General features: G+C 52.5%; 6 protein-coding genes across 6 annotated transcripts in view; 3 read left to right on the forward strand and 3 right to left on the reverse strand.

Annotated features, from left to right (window-relative positions):
• The window catches only part of NEUTE1DRAFT_70190 (uncharacterized protein), a gene marked incomplete at both ends in the record, with an annotated part of 6,060 nt that extends 4,231 nt beyond the window's left edge, over positions 1-1,829 (reverse strand). Inside the window, one exon of the mRNA XM_009856781.1 lies at positions 288-1,829. Within this exon, the coding sequence (XP_009855083.1) occupies positions 288-1,793 (1,506 nt within the window). The remainder of the gene's footprint in view (positions 1-287) is intronic.
• A 948-nt stretch (positions 1,830-2,777) lies between these two features.
• NEUTE1DRAFT_104487 (uncharacterized protein) lies at positions 2,778-3,578 on the reverse strand (the record flags this gene model as incomplete). The annotated part of the gene is made up of 1 exon (XM_009856782.1): positions 2,778-3,578. The coding sequence occupies one exon, from the start codon at positions 3,576-3,578 to the stop codon at positions 2,778-2,780; it is 801 nt and encodes a 266-aa protein (XP_009855084.1).
• A 568-nt stretch (positions 3,579-4,146) lies between these two features.
• Positions 4,147-4,685, forward strand: NEUTE1DRAFT_113524 (uncharacterized protein; the record flags this gene model as incomplete). Its single annotated transcript, XM_009856783.1, has 2 exons — positions 4,147-4,370; positions 4,400-4,685. The coding sequence occupies 2 exons, from the start codon at positions 4,147-4,149 to the stop codon at positions 4,683-4,685; spliced, it is 510 nt and encodes a 169-aa protein (XP_009855085.1).
• Positions 4,686-6,109: 1,424 nt separating this feature from the next.
• On the forward strand, positions 6,110-8,641 carry NEUTE1DRAFT_125152 (uncharacterized protein; the record flags this gene model as incomplete). Its single annotated transcript, XM_009856784.1, has 2 exons — positions 6,110-6,454; positions 6,545-8,641. The coding sequence occupies 2 exons, from the start codon at positions 6,110-6,112 to the stop codon at positions 8,459-8,461; spliced, it is 2,262 nt and encodes a 753-aa protein (XP_009855086.1).
• A 1,401-nt stretch (positions 8,642-10,042) lies between these two features.
• Positions 10,043-13,608, reverse strand: NEUTE1DRAFT_149225 (uncharacterized protein; the record flags this gene model as incomplete). Its single annotated transcript, XM_009856785.1, has 4 exons — positions 10,043-10,164; positions 10,232-13,043; positions 13,104-13,258; positions 13,416-13,608. 4 exons carry the CDS (start codon positions 13,606-13,608, stop codon positions 10,043-10,045), a joined length of 3,282 nt encoding a protein of 1,093 aa, XP_009855087.1.
• Positions 13,609-19,166: 5,558 nt separating this feature from the next.
• Positions 19,167-20,822, forward strand: NEUTE1DRAFT_88874 (uncharacterized protein; the record flags this gene model as incomplete). The annotated part of the gene is made up of 3 exons (XM_009856786.1): positions 19,167-19,265; positions 19,353-19,621; positions 19,810-20,822. 3 exons carry the CDS (start codon positions 19,167-19,169, stop codon positions 20,645-20,647), a joined length of 1,206 nt encoding a protein of 401 aa, XP_009855088.1.
• Between the last annotated feature and the right edge of the window lie 278 nt (positions 20,823-21,100).

Below are 21,100 nucleotides of genomic sequence, written 5' to 3' on the forward strand. Positions count from 1 at the left end.
ATATCCACGCCGTCCAGGCCTTTATCTTTGACAAAGTTGGCGATATTGGTTGCGAGGGTCAAGCGATTAGCGGCCGTAACTCCAGTCCGGAAGATGTTGTAAGTAGCGGCGTCTGTCGAGAAGGCCCAGCCACCGAAGGATATCACGCGGTGGACGTTGGTCATGCTTCGGAAGGCTTCGAACTCGTACGTACTGATGACATCGCCCGCTGATACTTTGAAGTCCGGGGTAATGTCACCAAAGGCAAAGTGTATGTGGGAGTACTTGTTAGTATCGATCTGCCGCACGTCCTGGTATAGACAACTGCGGCCGCCCAAGCTGTAGGCTTCATAGTAGCCCAGACTGATCCACTGAGCGGGCGGCTTACCCTTGACCACGTTCGTGCCGCAGTTGGAGATGCAGCCGTTGGTGTTTGGCTTGGCCGTGCCGGGGGCGCCCGTATTCGTATCCGTGCAAAACTCGGCCGTGATGCCGCACTGGCCCCAGACATCGCAACAGGCGTTGAGTGGGCATGGATTGAGCTTCTGTATGTCATCCATGTTGTCGGGCTTCTTGGTCCCGGGCTTCTGCGGTCCGCACACGGCATTGGCCAGCGGGGCCGGCATGGGCGGCGTGCCGTCGCTGAGGCAGATGACTGCCTGGGCCATCAGTCGACTGCAGCCGCTCCATCCCCACGTCTGCTTGTTGAAGCTCTCGATTTGGTCGACTGTCAGGCTATGGGCGGCCGCGATGGCCGAACACGTATCGTCCTGTACAACGGCGTATGATGCGCACGATCCGTCGCTGTTTTTCTTGGGCGTGAAGTCGGGCAGCGTCCCGGACGAGCAGCACACGTGTTGCAGGGGCATCAGCGAGGAGCAAAGCTTCGAATCCGGGTTGTACTTTGTGAAATCGCTGGGCGAGATGCCGCACTTGGTCGCTAACTTGGCGCAGCTGTCACCCGAGGCCACCTGGATGGTTCTACATTCGGCGTGGGCCTGTAGGTGGGTGCCGCGAATCGCCCGCAAGGCTGTGCTGGCGCTGTAGGTTGAGTTGGTGGTTGCGTTCGACGGTAACACCAACGGCGTCGTGAAGTCGACTGTCGCGGCTATGTTCCGCACCGTGTCGAAAGACAGGCAAGTAGCGTTCTTCCATGACCGAATCGCCTGCTGTACGGGGGTGAAGGATGTGTTGCTCGTAGCGATGAAGCCCACGACGTGGTCGCCGTCGTAGTCGTGCCCGCACAGCTGTATGGCCTTGCTGCCGCCCGTGTCGTTGGAAGTGTAAAGGGCATTCTCGAAAGCAATGAGTGCCTCTGGCGCCGTGGACTGGATGTTGACGTTCTTGCCGAGGTAGAGGCCGGCAGTGCCAGTGACGGTTTGCACAAACAACACCAACGACTGCTTGTTGTCCGAGGTATAGCCAGCTGCCAGAGCGCGCCGTACCGACCTGGACAGACTGCGCAGGTCGACGCCGCGATGGGGAGCCGTCTCGTTCCAGCCGCCAAACTCAAGTGTGACGTTGGTCGGCGTGTGTGTTGGATCCGCGTTCGCCTTCATCTGGTTCATATCCGCACCAGGCTTCTGAAGCGCACCGTACGACGTGCAGGCGTAGATGCGATGTCCCGAGCTGCCGTCATCCACATCGTCATAGATGGAGAAGTGGTAGAAAACCGTCTCCTTGCAGTGCGCCACCTGGCTCAGGCTGTGGTAAGCCGGCCAAGTGCCCGGATCGGGCCCCGTAACACTGCAAAGCGTAGGGCAGTCGTCTCGCCCCCGGTAGGATACGGAGGCCGGTTGCCGCAGGTTTGACATTGGCGACCCGGCCTCCACAGTCCCAAAGGAGAGGAAGAGAGCGGCCGCACTGAGGACCGTTGCCGCCCGTGAAAAGAAGGACATGATAGTGATGAGGACCAAGAAGAGAAGGAATAGGACGATTCAATGGAATCATGGAAGCAATATTCCTGCTGGGGGCTCTTTGCCTAGCTGCTCATCGAGCTGCCTTGCCTTTTGTATAAAGAGGCCAACGGAGACTTGTAGACGGATCACCAACCAACATCGACACGATCCAATCCCATCGAAATGTGGAAGCACGTTCTCATCAGAGTCCTCCAGTCGCGGTAGACTGATCCTTCAGCACACCACGCAGTTCATGGGTGAAATTGCAAGGGCCGTGATGGACATGGTCCATATGCCGGTCAACGACATGTTCACAACGTTGCCACTTGACAGAACCAACATGTGTTCGTTCCGGATGCTTTTAGAATCATGCGAAATGAGGTGCGAGAAGCGAAAGAGACGTTGGCATGCAAATGCCACTGTGCTTTATAAAGGACTAACACTGGCGCGTATGTAGTCCGCTTGTTGGTGGTTTGTGAGGTAGGGGGTTGAAGAGTGAAGGGTAACAGCGCCAGAACAGAATTAGAGGTAGGTACTACCCTCTTATGTAACTCGGCTCGGTGACTGGATAGGGGGTACCATATTGCTGTGAAATGCGAGTGAACGGGCGTCTCTCGAACCGGACTCGCCGTCTCTCCTTCACCAACGGACAGAGGTAGCAGGACGCCCCTGGAGGTGAGATGTCTCATAATAGAGTTAAGAGGCACAAACACCCAACTGCTTAGTGTAAAAGTGAAGGGAGTGAACATGGACACAAGGCACGAAAGAATGGTTGTGAACTTGTTGATTGAAGAACAAGAAAAAGAGGAAAGGAGAACCGGTGAATATGAGTGCATATGAGACGCGAGTAATATATATGTGTGGATCGAAAAGCATCTTGCTCAAAAGACTATGTCTGCTCTACAAAAGCTGCATGGCAACCAAAGCCGCGACGAAGCCGCTTAGCATGGCTGGGAACCCAGTCTTTGTATCCGCCGCCGCCGCGTTCTGCTTGCTGGGACAGCTCACCAAGGGGCTGACGGCATCCGCGCATGCCGTGGCTGTGAGGGCGGCCGAGATGCTGCTTGCTGTGGCCGAATCCACGTGGACTGCACACGGGTCGCCGTCCACCAGGGGCTGCACGTCCGAGAGCACGGCGCACGAGTTGCGGCCGTCGTACTGCGCCGGATACACGTCTAGAGTGCCCGTGAGATTGAAGGCGAAATGGCTGGCGTTGGTACATAAGGCGCTGTTTGTCGTTGCCCCCACGAGGTCGGGTTTCGGAGCGCCGTTTGCGATGGTAAATGTCACACCGAGGCTACGGAAGCCACCGCCGATAAAGGGCAGGCCCCCGTGGGAGCAGTTGCGGGCGCCAAGCTCCCACGACAGCATGTAGGACGTCGGCGCCCCGTCGGCTGTTGTGTTGAGTGTCGAGATATACGTGTACACAAAGGTGGGCTCGTTGGAAAAGTTGGTCGACTTCAGGTTCAGGGTAGAATCATTCGCGTGACTGAAGGTGCTATCCCAGAGCAGCAAGTCAAGGGAGGGGTCGAGCGACGAAGCCAGCGCCGCGTTCTGGAAAGCGAAGACGATGGGGAAGAGTATCGACGGCGCATACGTGTCGTTGCGTGGGAAGATCAAGTCCACCTCGACCGTCGCTGGGAAGGTGGCTGCTCCAACCTGCATTGCCCAGAGCAGCACGGCTGAGAGGAACGCTGACATTGTATCAACTGGTCGGAGAAGGGATAGTGATGATGTTGAAGCAGTGATGGTGGCGGAGGATGACTGAGAATCAAGAGAGACAAAGGTCGGGTGAAGAGAGAGACGAGCATAAACTCACAAAGTTGGAAGGAAAGAGAGTTATGGGCATGGCGGGTCCAACGTTGAGCGAAGTCAAGTTTAGAGCTACCTGCTACATGCGGCTCTGTCATACTTGAGGTAGCGGGATCCAATCATGGCGTAGCTCTCGGCCACATGTTCAACTTTTCTAGACTCTAATAGAGTAGGTAGCATTTTACCCAGACGTCACGTCTAGGACGGGAAATATCCTCACCAACGTTGGCTTGAAATCCTTCACGGCGAGAATATCCTACAGATGCCATGTCAGGCAGTCGCCATCGACACATGCCACGGAGCAAGTATAAATGGCTCTGATGAGGACCATGGAAGCTACTTACCCCGTCCATTGTTGTTTGTTCACGCCGGCCACTGTCCTCCGTCGTCTTCATCGTTTGCCCTTCACGTTGCTCTTGCCGCATCTCCTCTGTAATTCCTTCTCAGCCACGGCACAATGGGCTTTGCTTCCTCTCTTCTGATGCTGGGCGTCGTTCCCCAGCTGCTGGTCGCGGCACATGTCCTTCAAGCCCGCCAGAGCGTGTCCTGCGACTTCGCTACTGCCGCCAACAATGGCGACACTTGCGCATCCTTTGCTGCCGCGTGGGGTATCACCGAGGCCGCCTTTGCGAAGCTCAACCCCGGTGTCTCTTGCCCCGGCAACCTGATTGCCGGCAGCGAGTACTGTGTCATTGGCACCGTGTCCACAGGCGCTCCCACCACGACCAAGGCCGCTACTACGTCTGCGTCGGCGTCAAGGGCGGCTCCTCTCCCCCGCCTACAACCACCAAGCCGGCCAGCTCCGCCCCGACTCCCCAGATGCCTAATACCATTAGCAACTGTAAAAAGTTCCACAAGGTCGTGTCTGGCGACGGCTGCCGGGCCATTGAGCAAGCCGCGGGCATCAGCGCCTCGGACTTTGCCAAGTGGAATCCCTACGTTGACGCCGCTTGCGACAACCTGTGGCTCGGCTACTACGTCTGCATTGGTGTGTGAGAGGAGGTCTAGTATAGATACTCGGACGTCTTTTAGCATTTGGACTTTGGAAAAGCCTTGAAGCTATCTATAGCTTTAGGTTCCCTCATCCCTTTTCTAGTTGACCAGTGATGGCGTTCTCCATCTTATAGGCAAATAATACATTTCGAATATGCACTAGACTACATACATGATGCTCGTTTTGACAGCGGTTATCTTGCATTAGGTTGCTCCTAAGGTAGCATCCGTTGTCTCGTCTACAGCGCCCCTTGCATGACTGCCGCCTCCTCTGCTAGACCACGTGGTCCATCTGCCTCTTCCTATAAGCCGTGGTCTTTAAAGGATTGGGTGCCCCTGCCCCTGGCTTTTTATCAGCTAGGCGGCTTGTCGAGCTTTTATGTATTTCCGGTATGTACATATCTCCATGCACTGATTGTATGTGGTGGGACAAAAGAATCGTGAGGATTTACCCTTTCATAAGTGATCTCGTGAGGTTAGTATCCGGTACTCAAGTGTTTCGTCCGAGTGTCTCAACCTCTCGCTTTGATCGCTTGTTTGATTGGGGTTGGGCTGGTTGGTGCAAGTGTTAGTATATACGTGGCAATAGCACCATGTTCTTAACAGACCTGTTTGAGGTAGGTCCCCATATTCACCCATGCATGTCTCGATGCCGAGATCCGAGATTCTCCCCGGGCCTTGCTGTCGGACCCTTTTTTTCTTCTTTTTGTTCACTTGTTTTTTTGTCTTTCCGTTTTCGAACCACACAAACTTCCAGTACCAGAGTGAGACCGACTTCTGTTCGTCAATGCAAGGGCCTTCACACGCCACGGCCGGGTGTTTTTTTGTGTCTTTGGCGGCATGGCATGGCTTGCATCTTGTTCCTGACTCCTGAGTGGTCAGGTCAGGCGGCCCCGCTTAAGCCGAAGAAGAGGCTGGAGGGCGCGCGGGACTTGGCTGAACTGTCAATGACTCCATAAACAATAACAATAACAACAATCTACACGTTTCTCTTATTGAATTGCCATTTGACAAATTCATTCTTGATTCCAACATTTGTCATTGCAAACTGATAGTGGAGTTGCCGATACCCACTGATCTGAGGAGCCTCAGTTGGAAAGGCTGTTAACAAACTCCACCAGTAGCAACAGACGCGGGAATCCACAACTCCACCCGCCCGCCGCGGCTCTGGGGCTAGACCAGGAACAGCAGGGCAGCTCCCCCATTTCCACTTCAGTTCCCACTGCACCCCTGAATTGCCCACAATCCACATCAACAACAACCAGGCGCCCGAACAAAGCCTTGCCACGTTTCGTTTCCTTGGTCGTTCCAATTTGGTTTCAGCATTTTCAACTCCCGATAATCCTGGGGACCTCACCTCCCATAAACAAAACCCAATTTCCCAACCCGACACAAACCGGGAATGGCTACACTGAAAACACCCCATCATGGCGCCATCGTATAGTAGCAATGGGGGCTACGGCTACAGCAGCTCATCCTTCCAACCCAAACACCGCCGCTCCGACTCGACTTCGTTTCTCGACGACCTGCGCGCCTTCCTCGCCCACTCGTCCCGCTCCGCCTGGCGCTTCTGGAGGGAACGCGGTCGCTTCATCGCCTGGGCCGCCCTCATCAATGCCGGCCGAAGACTGCGCATGAACCTGACGTATAACCGCCTGTTCAGCTTCCCGCACTTGTTGGTGGCCGCGTGGATCGTGGTCTTGCTTTGGGGCGAGAGATGGGTGTTTCATTCGGCCGTGGAGGAGTGTGAGTGGGAAAAGTGGGAGAGATGGGTAAGAAAGACTAACCATATTTCCTGTTGTGTATGGGATAAGGAGAAGGAGAAGGAGAAAGAAAAGCTGCTAATTATCGTGTGACTATAGCCCGCCGGCGCGAACCCCCACCGCCTCGTTCTGGTGGCCGATCCCCAGCTCATCGATCCTCATTCGTACCCCGGCCGACCGTGGCCACTGAACCCGTTGACCATGACGATTGTCGACAACTATATTCGCCGATCTTACACACAGATGCAATCGCAGCTTGATCCCGATACGATATTCTTCCTGGGCGATCTTTTCGACGGCGGACGCGAATGGAAGACAGCACATGGAGATTTCAGAGACCCGGAATGGGGTCCGCATCCGAAAGACGAGCAGAAATACCTAAAGAGTTGGAATAAAAAGTATAATGAGTTTTACTGGTTGAAGGAGTACGCGAGGTTTGGCGAGATCTTCTTTACTCCGTGGCTTGAGGCCGGGCAGAAGCCGGAGAACGAACATAAGAGGAGGAAACTGATTGCCAGCCTTCCGGGGAACCACGACTTGGGATTTGGTGCCGAGATCAAACTCCCCGTGAGGAACAGGTTTGAGGCGTACTTTGGCGAGGGCAACCGCGTGGATGTGGTTGGAAACCATACGTTTGTTTCGGTCGACACGGTCTCGATGAGCGCTGCTAGCTTGTCGGAGATTGCCAGGCAGGATGTACAGCCTATTTACAAACCGACGGAACACTTTCTCAACCAAGTGAAGTGGACGAAGCAGAAGGCGGTGGAGAAGGAGCTGCGGTATCTGAGGGGAGAGGTTCCCGAGGTTAAGCTCCACCACAGGATTGAGGAGCTCAACCAGGCCAACTTCAAGGATCAACCGCATCTTGTCCACGACGAGAACAGCCAGAAAATTCCCGACCTCCCGACCATCCTTCTCACCCACGTCCCACTCTATCGACCACCCGGCACCCCATGCGGCCCGAAGCGCGAACATTGGCCCCCTACACCACCGCCCAAGGGTCAGACTGAGCCCGTATTTCCCGACCACCGCAACGCCATCTCCATGTATCGAGGCTACCAATACCAGAACGTTCTCGACGAGAAGCAGTCCATAAGCCTGATCGAAAAGACCGGCAACGTCATCCACGCCTTCTCCGGCGACGACCACGACTACTGCGAAGTAGTGCACGCGCCCAACCAAGGTTCAGTCCGCGAAATCACCGTCAAATCCATCAGCATGGCCATGGGCGTGCCCACCCCAGGCTTCCAGATGGTCAGCTTATACAACCCGCTCGACCCCGTCACCGGCAAGCCCCTGGCAGGTGACGGCCAACCCACCATGCAAACCCACCTCTGCCTGCTCCCCAACCAAATCAACACCTACCTGCACTACGTCGGCCTGGGAATCTTCTGCGTTATCCTCCTCGCCATCCGTGCTTTCTTGGTTCCTGTCCTCAACCTGCCCCGCTTCGCCCTTGATTCAGACAGCGACAGCAGCCACCACCACCCGAGCGGCATCTCCATCCTCCCCGTCTTCAAAGCCAAACAAGAAGATTACGACGAGTATAGCCTTCCCTCTGCCGGATACTCGGCTTCTTCAAAGTACGGCTCATCAGGCACTTCAGGCGAACGACGAACTCGTACCGCGTCAGTCAGCTCTTCTTCACTAAAATCATCAAATAATTTCAGAAACGGTCATCACAACGAAAAGAGTGGAGGTAGTAGTGGAAGAAGCAGGAAATCGAGCGTTTATAGTAATAGTAATAAATCAGTTAAAGGAGGGTGGTCGTGGGGTGGGAAGCATGGCCATCATCATGAGCCGAGGATTGAGATTCCGGGGGAGAATGAAGAGGATCTTTATTATGGTGGGGCATTTACGAGTTCGAGTTCTTCAAAGTGGAGGGCGAGGCAGAGTAGGAAGAAGCTGAAGCCCAAGACGGCCATGGGCGTGGTGGTGACGGAGTTGTGGACGACGGTTTGGAGGGTGGCGTGGATGGTGGTGGTGGTTTTTGGGTGGTTGGCTTGGAAGGGGTGAGTTGGCCCGTTGCATTGTATAGGGGAGGGAATTGAAGAAATGGGGGGTAACATGGTGATAGAGCAAGAAAAAAAGAATTGGTTGTAGCGGGCGTGAAAGGGTATGTTATCTGATGAAATCATCCAGGGGCATCAAATAGGTGCCGGTACATACTATGAATCTTATCCACCCATTCAGATATAAATTTCTACCGATTAAAAATTAGACGCCAATTCCGGGTTGTAATATAGACCTAGTAGCTGGCTGTCTTCAGCTGTTGGTATCACATCACATGCATACCACCATCACACTTGGGTCTATCCAGGTATCTACCTGTTCTGTGTTCATTTCTTTCTTCTTCTTCTTCTTCTTCTACTACCTATCCAGTCTCCATCTAGACTAAAGATAGAGGTAGGTAATTACTAGCCGTGCCCGTCAAATAGTCTGACGGTCTACTTACCTACCTAGAGGTACTTACTCACCTACCTACCTACCTACCTACCTACCTACTAACCAAACATGAAACGACCTTCCATCGATGCGTGTACGAACTGAAGGGTACCTACCTACATACTTACATATACTAGTCTACACTACACTACACTACAATATAGTCAGTACAGTCGGTACCAACCCGTACCTGATTTTTTTTCTAGTAAGTGGCATCTCCATCGCCCGAGATCATCTTAGTTACTTAGTTGTTGATTCATTTGACTACCTAGGTATGTACCATATCCATATCCATTCGTGTCATGTAAGTAGTCAGCCAGTCAGTCAGTCACTCAGCCACTCAGTTCCGACTAAGAAAGAGAGAAATAAAGAAGAAAAAAAGGAAGGATAATCCTAGTCTAAAGCAACAACAAACACCCCTGAATGCTTGCTTGGTATTGATTGCTATTGGTATTGATTGGTATAGCTTGTCTTTCTGACACATCCCGCTGGGGCAACTGACTGAAAACTCTCTCTAAACTCTCTCTCTCAAACAAAACATAAGGCTAGCTAGGTATATGTATGTACTTTACATCGCAACTAGCTGATAGTACCGAGCAGCTAGAAAAGGAAAACTACATCTTACCCATTCCATATGAATGCATTCACCAAATCAAGAACGAATCATAACAAAAGGAGGACAAATTGGTATTTATTTTGCCATCTGCCTGCCTGTCTGCTTGCCTGCCCTAACGCGCCCAGCGCATACCGTCCGGCCTCACCCACCCCCTGAGAGAGATTTCTACCAGAAATGGGGAAAAAAAGAGAACAAGGATGAGAACATGAACAAGAAATGAAGCATGGTAAAAAAAAAAAAGAATTTGAAGATAAATGGGAAAGGTATATATAGGAAGCCAGCCGATATAGATAGATAGATAGAGAGAATTAGAGTCTAAGAAATTTGGTTGGGTATTTCGGGGGGGTATTTCACGTTCGTTTTCTCTCTTTCTCCTTTCCGTTTCTCCTTTCCAACACACAATCGCCCAGCGACAACGTACCACATACCCACACTGATGACTATCTTCACCACCCATCAACATGATCATCGTCTTCATCATCAACATCCCTTGCGGCATCTCCGCTGCAATCAATGCACTGCTGAAACGGCCGTAACTAGCGACGAGTGTAGACGGGGATGTTCCGACGAGCAGGAGGGGGAATGCCACCGTTCTGCTCTGCGTTGTTGGTGAGCTCGGCGACGCGGGCCTTGATGCGGGCTACGCGGGATTCGATGGCTGTTTTCTCATGTTAGCGTTTCTCTCACTCTGTAAGTTTGTCTAATTCAACAGGTAGATAACTTACTCTCCTCAGTACTGCTATAGCCGTCCAACTCAATCCTCGCTCTGGGCGGCTGGAGTGTCCTAGCACCATCGAGCGGCTGTCCATTACCATTCATCTTCTCCTCCTTCAATCTCTGTGCAGCACGCTCAGCGGCGTTCTTGCGAATCTGGGCCCAGCGATCCTGGGGGTTCGATGGAGTGGGGCTGACCGGGGCGGGCTCAGGGCTGTTGGGGATGGAGGAGCCCGAGGTCTCAGAAACAGTCATCTCGGAGATGGGGCGCTCCCTCCTCATGGGCTTCTGCTCTTGAATGTGAACGGGTGTAGGAGCGGGGACGGACATGGGAGCGGGGACAGCAGCAGCTTGCTGTTCCTCGACAATCTCTTCAGAAGCATCATCATCATCGGGGACAAAGGCAGGCTGGTCACGCAAAGGACCCTGGCTGAACTGGTTGACGTGCTCCTGAGGCGGGGTGGCTTCGAAGGAATTGACCTGAGAAGTCTCCTCGACATCCCGCTGGGGCTGCTCATAAGTAGGTTCAGCCTGGACAGGCTCAGCGGCGTGAGTAGCAGGCAGAGGGTCAGTGACTTCCTCCCGGGGAGTCACAAACTGAGTCTCCTCTCGCTGCATGGGAGGCTTCTCGGGGGTAGCCGGCTTGGGCTGTTGGGGGACTGGCTTGCGATGTTGAGCATTTTGGTTGTTCGCGGCAATCATGGCATTGAGTTGATCAGGCGTGTTGTCAGCAATTTTTGACGACCTCTTAGCGCGACCAAACAGCTTCCTGAAACCGCCTCCACTAGTCTTGGGCTCCTTGTGAAGCTTCTTGGACTTCTTGTCATCCACGTACTCTGGAGAGGCCATAGTCTCACGCATAAAGTCGACGCTCTTGCGGACCAGGTCCATGCTCTTGGATTCCCTGGTTGGCGTAGCAAGCGGAGTCTCCCGGCTGACATTCGAATGGCGTTCTGCGGGATGAACTTCATGAGGAGCCTCAACCGCCCTCTCCATCATCTGTCCCTTTCCAGACTTGACGGTGGTTGGCGTTCCGATGTATTCTGGGTGCGAATCTGACCTTGGGGACTGGACAGCCATTTGAGCTGCCGACTTTGGTGGCAGTTCAGGCGCAGCTTGGGAAATCTCCATTGTCGAGCTCTGACCAAGGCTAGAAGCGTAAGAAGAGCCGTAAGTACCGCGGCCAGCGTTCGAGTCAGCCAAGTAGGCCTCACGAATCGCGTCACGGTCCTGGTCGTACTTATTGGCCCACTGGACAGCTGGCGATGCGGCGTTCAAAATGCTTGGCTGAAGGGTAAAGACACTGTTTGTCTTCTCCGCCATAACTTCCGCGTCATTGCGTCCGCGTCTTTGGACAATCTGAGGTTGCGACTTCTGCTTCTCCTGCATTTGAAGTTGGTAGGCAGCAGCCTGAATCTTGGCCTGCTGATCCGGTCCGACGCTTGTCTTGCTGACACCAAGAGAACCAGTGGTGTGGCTTGCCTTCAGGTTGCCATCAGGTTTTTCTAGGGCATTCTTGCCGGATGTCGATTTCCTTCTGGTGAGGTTCTTGTTACGGCGAGTCCAGCTGAAAAGGCCCTTCTTTTCTGCGATGTACGCACCCTCAACAACCTCAGGCGCAGCCCCTTTGACAATTTCCTCCATGACAAGCCAGCGCCCAGCACGGATAAGAGTTTCAATAACCGCGCAACGGCCAAACGCCGCTTTCCTTTCCAGAGTCTCCTCGGGCGCCAGACTGCTCATCCATACCCACCAGAAAGCGTCATCGAGGTCGAATCGCGTAATGCTAGCAAGCTCACCGGGCTGCAGGGCGTCTTCGAATCTGGGCTTATGCGATTCAGAGCTCTTTTGACGGACAGTTGTCTCAATGGGCGGCAGAATCTTGTCAGGCGGAAGCAAAATATTGTGCGAGCCGTGACTCTTGTCGTCGAACCCTGAAGACAGGAAGTCGGCCCATGAGGGGGTTGTGGGGCGTCCCATGTCGGCGTTGGCTGCAATCTGCGCCTTGATGGCCTTTTCGCGTTTAGCAGCCAAGGTAGTTTCATCATCGGTGGAATCCTCCTCGATACTGCCTGAGAAGCCCATGTCCTCGAATCTTGACCACGAAGCATCCCGAAGACTAGTCGAGTGCTTTGTGCTCGAGACAGCCTGGGACTGATTTGCAGCAGAGACTGCTTTAAGGACTCTGCGACACTCCTCAGTCAAGGCCTGGACTGGGTCATCGTACTCGGACCACTCTCGTAGTGCCTTGTCCTCCTCGCGATACTGAAAGTGGTTTGCTCGTCGGAGAAGGGCGAATGGTGTTGGCGATACTGTCTCGACAATCATGGCGACCTTGTGAGTTGACGATTGCAACAAGGCCGGTCGCTGTGGTGGGTATTCGGTTTCCTGCAAAAGCTTTTGTAGTGATAGGGGAAGGGTCGAGATGGCGCCTAGAGTCGGAAGGGGGGCTAGACAACGGAGATAGGCGAAGAACAGATGGCTCGTCGCATCGGCCGCCTTTAACCACGATTTGTATCCTCCTTCAAAGCCCTGACCGCCGTCGTCGTGTTCAAATGCCCACCAAGCTGCCATGCGGGAAAGCTTTCGCCCTCCAAACCCGTTCATTTTACCATGTGCTGCGACTGCCGAGAGTAAATCAAAAAACTGAAAAATGATTTCGGTTCGGGCCCTGTTGTCGACACTCAACGGGATAAATGTCTTGAAAGAGTCTCTGGCCATGTTGGAATCTTGTTCGCCGACCTTGAACAATTCGTATGCATCCCAACCGACAACACCCCCTTCCAATCGACTCCAGCACCACTTGATCACACCCGAAATAACCTGTACCACCACGGTCAGCATGTATTATTCGTTATGACTGGTCTTGTCGGGAAAGCGCACCATGGGCTCGGTCATGCGCAGCTCCTGCTGGAGTGCCTCTCCGCGGATGGCTGGGCCGCCATTTTGTTTGTCGAAAAAGTGTCGCACAAAGGTGCGAACGGCGCTGGGGTCGGAAGTCGGTCGGAAGGGGAGCAGGAAAAATGGGATATCGAGAGCTGTAGGGAAAGAAGAATTAACAATTGATTCGGACGACAGGCAGTCGGGGTGTACAAAAAACCAAATGCCCAAGCCAGCAGATGCGATGGCATGTACTGCACAGGCGCAAAGGGTAGGTGCAGCATATGCCAGGGTCCAGATTGATTGATGTCATACCTCGCGACTTGAGCTCCTCGGTAGAGAGGATGATCAGCTCAACCACCTCTTCGGGTTCCACGCTTGTGCGAGTCCAGGCGTCGGTCCATTGGGGTCCCTTGGGCAGCTGCTCGGTGAAGGAGTCCAAGTCGGCGCCCTTTTTCTTGGACTTGGCGCCGTCCTTGTGCTTGAGGCGGGAGAACAAGCTGGGCATCGTCGTTTACTTTTTGAGGGGTGTTGTGATTTGTTGGCTAGTCGAGGGATGCAGGGCGAGACATGCGATGTAAGAGACAATACCTAGCCGAATGCGCGAAGGGGGTATCAGGGGCGTATGGGGGGGTATCGTATCGGGGGTATTGGGGGGGTTGCTCGTCGAGGTATTGCTGAACCAGCGCAATTGAAAGAAGAAGAATGAGAACAAGACGACGACCGACTGGCGATGATGAAATGGAGAAAAGGGTGGGAAACAAAAGAGAGAAAAAGTAGAGTCGTATCAGATTTCCCTCGGGCGCGAACGTTGACGTGAGAGATGGGAAAGGACGGCGAGCAATTGGCTGGTCTCGGAGTTTGGGAGTCGAAGGCAAGCGGTCAAGGTGGGTTTGGGTACGGATCCTGGTCCTGGTTCCTGATGTCTTATAAAGTTCGATGAGAGCTCCGCCGATTGGCAGGAGAATAAGGGGAGATATCCTTTGCCGGCAGCCTGGCTGGACCTCGAGGACTGAGGTTGAGAATGGGAGAGCGAGGAGAAAAAAAGAGAAGGGGAAAAGGTGATTGGGAAAAGACTAAAAAAGTTGAATGCACCAGTGACGAGTGGCAGAGACGAATGACTAGAGGCCGAGACGGGAGCGAGTTACGAGTCTATCGAAGGTCCAAAGTCACCCAGAGCAAAGCTCTTCAGGGGGTTCCCTTGTGAAGCAAATGGATGGCTTTTTGTGACGCCTGCAGGAAATTGGTCGTGACGGTAATTAACACACCTACCCAGATGGAGCTTGCTGGTGTAGTATAGTGTACAGATGCACCTCAGTCCCGCGTAGCACACAGGAAGCCAAGTCCAGCCAAGCCAGGGGTCTGTCTGACTTGCCTTGCCTTGGGATCACCAGAGACTTGCCATGTCTTGCCCTGTTGACTTGCATAAGTGGAAATCGGCTTTTGTCCGTACATTTACCGTACCAAAACGAAGATTGAATACAAGTTGACAACCTAGGAACGTTGACCCCTCTGACTTGTCTTGATTTGTTTATACCCTCTTCTTGATTTGGCTTATCTCAACACGACTTTAGTCGCCTTGCCATGGCTTGCCTTGTATACGATAAGACCTTGACAAGCGAAGGCAAGTCCCAAGTGCCGAACGGTGAGGTGAGACCGTACCTGAATTGTCTGCAATGGGTCTAGCTTCTTCGTCAACTTGACCCACTCGGTCCCGTACGACAGTGGGTGGTCTGTGCACGGTGGGTTCTCTTCGGCGCATGCCGTCTTTTTGAACTTTTCTTTTTCAGGAACGCCATTTCCTCAAAGGGGTCTGTCTTGCTGGTCTCGTGGAGCGACGCAAAGTGGTGACGGGAAGTGCTCACGTAAAAAGAGACCGACAAGAGGCGGCAATAATTCGACTGCAAACTGTCTTGTTTTCCAAGGCAATGGTGTCCTAAAATGAAGTCATGTTTGGGTATAGTCAATCTGGGGCTGAACTGGGCTTGTGGGCTTCCTGAAATGACGGCCCAACCCCAACTGGGCGCCCATATCCGTGGCCTTTCTTCTGAAAGAGTGTGGAGGAGGCTTGGAGCTGATATCACCAACAGCCAGTAGTGTAATAAGATGAACTAGGTACATATGGCGGACGGTGCACCGTGGGGGAAATTGACACGGGGGCCCCTGGGGATCTTCTCCACTTGGGGCCTTCTGCAGCCCAGTTTGTCTCTGGAGTGCAGATTGTGCAGGCAGGGCAGTGACGATGGCGGGGTCGACAATTTGTCCTCCAGCGCCTGTCTCGTCTTGGACAGCGCTGTTTCGGGCCAAGGCTTCAGCTCCACCACGAGTTTATGAACACTGGAGGCCGTGAACCGATTTCCTTCACCTCTCGACCTGAGGTACAACTGAAGTCTATACCTCGCTTCATCACTTTGTGCAACATCCTCATGATCTGTAAGACATTCATTCAACATATCCTCACTTCTAGCTACTAGAGCCAACACGACTGCCGGTTTCGCTCGTCTCCGGAAATATAATTCTCGGCAAGTACCCGGGTCATAGATGAAAGCCGACGCCACAGCATTCGAATGGAGAAGAAAAAGTACATGGATGGCAGTTATCGTTAAGGTATTTTTGCTGTTCAGACAACAGCAGCTATCAGCCCACCTGATCCTCCAGACTCGCGTCTCCGTCTCTCTCTCCATCTCCCACGCAACACAAGAGAATCAGGAACGACGACGTACAAAATCAGCAGTGGTGTACTGCATCTACATCACGGCATCGGGCGTACCATCGTCCTACCGTGCAACTGGAAGGAATCAAACATTTCGCCTCCGCGCCCTAATGTGCCGAGTACTGACTCGCAATCTGTGACAGAGACATCAATGTCCAAGCTGTCATCCCAGCAGTCATCGCCCTTTTCACCCCTTTCTCCTCTCCTAGGTTGTCTTTTTCTGCTCATCCGGTTATGCCGTATCCTTCTCTTCCCGCTCGCCCCGGATACTGGAAAGCGTGAATGAGAAGCTGCCACCTCATCTGTCACTGCAGACCATCGATATCGCGCTGCCAGTTGGTCTGCAAGGTCAATCAGCTTCAAAGACCTCATTGGTCGTTTGTTTTAGACAAGCTAACCCCGACTTGCCATCCCGAAGGTTCTCTGCGTTGGCATGGCTTTCGTTGTCAGGCCTGGTAATCCTTGTTCAGTACTGTAATCGATTGCGGAGCCGCTGTTATGAGGCCATCGCTATCACAGTCAGATATACTGTACCAATGGGTTGTACCTGTTGTGTTGCGTGCGGGAAGAGACTTGACATTTCTCTTCTTTGCTTGAGAAAACCGAAAAAGAGCTTCAATATCTCTCATCCAGTTTCTTCTGTTCTCCACGTCTTCAAACCTTTTCCAAAGCTTCCATCTTCTATGGAGACGATATGCAACGACAATCACCGCCCGGATTTTCAGCACTACTGTGTGTGCACGTCTTTGCCGCTAGAAGACCAGCGCTGTCTGGGACTGATTAGCGTTCGCCCTTCCACCCCATAGCCGCTTGGCTTTCTTTTGCTGCACGCCATCCCATGGAGCCTCCAGTTTCTGACCGTCCCTAGCAAAAAAAAACACCACTCGTTCGTTCACTTCCACTTTTCTCCCGACGATCCTGGTGTCCGTTCGGAACCACTCCGCTGGTAATTAATTATCTCTGCGTTTACTGAAACACATTATTGACTGTCCAAGGCATTCAGTGCCATCTTCCTACTCCACCACACATTCCTCTTTCCTCGCTATGCTTTTGCAATTTCTTTGACTTCAACGCTTCTCCGTCCGGGATTTCAATGAGTTCCAAAGGAAAAAAGAAAACGCTGGCCAATCAAACACCAGGACTAGCCGGGTGACTTACCACTTGGAGGATGGAAACTCCACTCGTTCCTGAGCTCAGAGGATCTACGGCCTAATAACCGAGGCGTCCTAGTTGTGTACCTTGTCCTTACCCATATGCGTTGTTGATCGTGACACCGTTGAGCCATGGGTCTGTCGCAAGAATATTCCATTCACAATATGATCAAAGGACTGGCTGGGTAATGAACCGGCGATCAATTGTTAAAGCGCCTTCTAACACCAAACCACAACCCAGACATGTCAACAACGACTGTGCACAGGTGAGCGTATTTAAATGGAACAGAGGTCTGAAAACTGAGCTGTGAAGAAAAAGTAGTCGAGCTCAAAAGGCAGCGATAGCTTAAACTCACTTGGGTATTCAGCACCTTGCAAACACACGCTACACATGGTCGCTCCTCAACGTTACAAAACCATAATGGCTTTGCGCGACTAGCTGACCACAAACTAGATGGATATGAGCATAAATGACGAATATGATATGAAGCGTCGTAATCGTGTAATTTTTAGTCAAACTTTAATCCGTAGAGCATCAATCTACCGATGCAACTGTCCAGCAAAGATTTGTCGACCCAGGTCCAAAGTGACGACCCATATACGGATTTCCTGCAAACGCTCCCATAATTTCTAAGTCGCCTCAATTCAACCGTATTTGCTTGCTGGTCAACAACTCTGGTCCTTAACTGATGACGAAGATTTCGGAGACCCCGGTTTAATCATGTTCATTCATCCCAAAACATCAACGCAAAGTGATACCCGCTCCTTGTGCAACTTAGTCGTCCCTCCTTTACCTAGCTGAGATGACGTGCGTTGTGTACGAGTTTGTGGTACAACGCTGAGTTGCCTGGGAGTGGAAGGTAAGTAGAGGGAGACTGGTGATTCTTCAGTCTGTTCTGCGTCTTCAGTTTCTCTCACAGATCAAGTCAATCCCAATAATCAGAGTGTTGATTTGCACGTACTGTTTTCTTCATGCCCTTCTTCTTTTCCCATTCACTTACCCTTTTTCCTTTTCATTAATCTTCGTTTTCTCTATTTTATTCATGTCCACACATCTACCCCTTGGTGAACCCCAACAAGGCATGACGAAAGTTGACTATGCAGATAAATAGATCTATCACTGTGATGACTTCATAAGCTTCAGTTTTAGCCCATTCGACATGAGTCTCGATATCGGAAATTTAAGCCCCCAAAGAACATTGCCCAGCGCCTCATCTGGCGGTGCAGCATTCAAATAGGTGAATCTTGTGCGACCCTACCTCGGCGAGTTCGGCATCCAGATGAGCGTTGGACGGAAGATGCGACGGGATGATCCAGTCAGCGGCCTCCACCTCTTCCGTAAAACCCGGGGCCGGATGTAATGTCGTAGTACCAAACTCCGCCGAGTAAATAAATGTTCGGCGCAGCATTCTAGAATGAAGCTTGCTTTAGTTCCAACTACTTTGTGTACTTGTAGAAGCGGGTTGGATTGTACTTTGCAAAAAGTAACTCCTCAACAAGAGAAGCAACTTCAGACGATGTTACAAGCAAGAAGAGAAGATGCAGGCCAGCAAGGTCCCCCGTCTCCACACCACTCAGCCGGCACAAGTGCCCGATTTCGGCGGCTCCAGTTGACTCCAGCACCTCCACTTGCGCTAATGGAATCCCCTCGGGCGGGGCCCGCCAGGTCCAATGCGGAGCGGCGGGACGGGATCCGCTTTCAACGGCGGCATCGGTGGGGCCGACTAGACGCAGACTAGAGTCTTAATTGAATGAACAATGACGCCAAAAGTCGCGTCGTCGTTGGAGAAGAGAGAACCTTGCAGGGCTGGAGAGTGAAGACGCGCTTTTGCTTTTTTAGCGTTGTTCCGTCACTTTCAATTGGGCGAGGTGGTTGATAACATTTGTAAGAAAAGCAAACAGAGGAAGGAACTGTGCTTTTTCCCCCCCAGCTATTATTATCCCATTGAAGAGTGCCCGAATCTGAAAGACATTTTCTACTCGAGAAAATCTCAGATTGGACTCTCGACTTCATTCCGCCAACGTAAAGACAACGTCTCTTTCCACTTGATCAACAAGTTCTCACCCTCAAGGTCATCAACAACCACGGCTTCAAGGAACCTCACAGCATTATTGGGCCATCCTGAAAGTCACCGCCCTTCGACTCTTTTCCATCACCTCAACCTCACCCACAAACCACCATCTCCTCTCACACCCAGAACAATGTCCTCCCTCAAACGCAAAGCCGGCTCCTCCCAGCCCGGCCCCTCCTCCGACGCCAAAAAGCCCAAACAAAACGGCAATATCATGTCCTTCTTTGGTGTTCCCAAGCCCGGCGGCCCTCTTAATTCCTCCTCTCCAACAACCACAACCACAACCACCCGATCGACCAGCCGCAGTCAAAGTCAGCTCAGCAACAGCAACAGTAGCGCTACTACTACCGCTACCCCCGACCCCGTCACCGTAACCAAAAAGTTCAACAAGGAGAAATGGGTAGCTTCTCTGACGCCCGAACAACGCGACCTTTTACAGCTGGAGATCGACACCCTCGACGAGAGCTGGTTGGCGCATCTGAAGGAGGAGATTGTGACCAAGGAGTTTTTGGACTTGAAAAGGTTCTTGAAGAATGAATGGGAGACCAAGACGATATTCCCGCCCAAGGAAGATATTTATAGCTGGTTAGTTTTCTTCCCTCTCTTTTTCCTTTTTCCCACCACTTTTTCCCTTCCCTTCCCCCCCATTTTTTCCCCCTTTTTTCCCCTTTCTTCCTTTTTTCTTTACTTTTTCCCTTTCTTCTCCCCCTTTTATTTCCCCCCCTTTTTCCCTTCTTTTTTTTCCCCCTCCACTAACGAAAAAAACCACACAGGTCCCGACACACCCCCCTCCCCACCGTCCGCGTCCTCATCCTCGGCCAAGACCCCTACCACAACCACAACCAAGCCCACGGCCTCTCCTTCTCCGTGCGGCCTCCGACTCCCGCCCCGCCCTCCCTGCGGAACATCTTCATCGGCCTCTCACGAGACTACCCTTCTTTTATCCCGCCCCCTGGCAAATCCGGCCTCTTAACCCCCTGGGCAACCCGCGGCGTCTTACTCCTCAACACATGCCTCACAGTTCGCGCACACGAAGCCAATTCCCATGCGAACCGCGGCTGGGAACGGTTCACCCAGAAAGTAATCGACTTGGTGAATGAGCGACAAAAAAAGGGGGTGGTGTTCATGGCGTGGGGAGCGCCGGCGGGGAAGAGGATGGCGAAAGTGGATGGGAAAAGACATTTGGTGTTGAGGAGTGTGCATCCTAGTCCGTTGAGTGCGCATAGGGGTTTCTTTGACGCGGGGCATTTTAAGAAGGGAAACGAGTGGTTGGAACAAAGGTATGGAAAGGAAGGAAGGGTGGATTGGAGTTTGGTGGAAGGGAAGTCGATATTTGCTGATGTGGAGGGAAATAGTAATGGGGAGAAGGAGGGAAAGGATGGGGAAAAAGAGGAGGAAGAGGATGAGTTTGAAGGAGGAGAGATCTTTGATGAGGAGGGGTTGAAGGAGGTTGAGGCTGTTGTGGGAAAGGTCGTGACGGAGGAGGACGGAAAGGAGGAGATGAAGACGGATTTGGTGGTCAAGAAGAAGAATACGGGGGAGGAGGGAGGTGATGAGAATGCTGTTCCTGTTCCTGAAGAGGAGCAGACGGAGAAGATGGAGGAAGACTGATGTTTGGGTGTTGCAAGGGGTTAACGGGCTTGCACATGTTTGGATCTGCGGGCTGGGTTGCACATGTCTTCTATACCCATGCGGCTGTTGTGTGACGCAGGAGCCAGTTATTGATTGGACTTGGGTAAAGGGTACTGTATGTTTCGGTTCTTCAGGGTCGGTGTTCGGAGTTGTGTCTCATTATTGTTCTTAGGTCTAGCTAGCTCGGGCGAGTTTACTTTGTGATGCTTCGACTCATACTATACTTCATAGCTGATGGTACCTCTGACGTTCTCAGATGCCGCTTCCTCCTCGGGTTTCGTTTCGTTCTCCCTATAATGCTCTGCCACAAGAAGGGACAAAACCATTCATTCGTTAGTGAGATACCGAATTTATCTTGGGCGTTCGGTAAAGGCGAGTGGAATCAGGACCTTGTCCTGAGAAAGGGGCCGCGGTGGGGGAGGCGCGCCGCGG

Source organism: Neurospora tetrasperma, assembly GCF_000213175.1.
Source record: "Neurospora tetrasperma FGSC 2508 unplaced genomic scaffold NEUTE1scaffold_81, whole genome shotgun sequence".
NCBI lineage: Eukaryota > Fungi > Ascomycota > Sordariomycetes > Sordariales > Sordariaceae > Neurospora > Neurospora tetrasperma.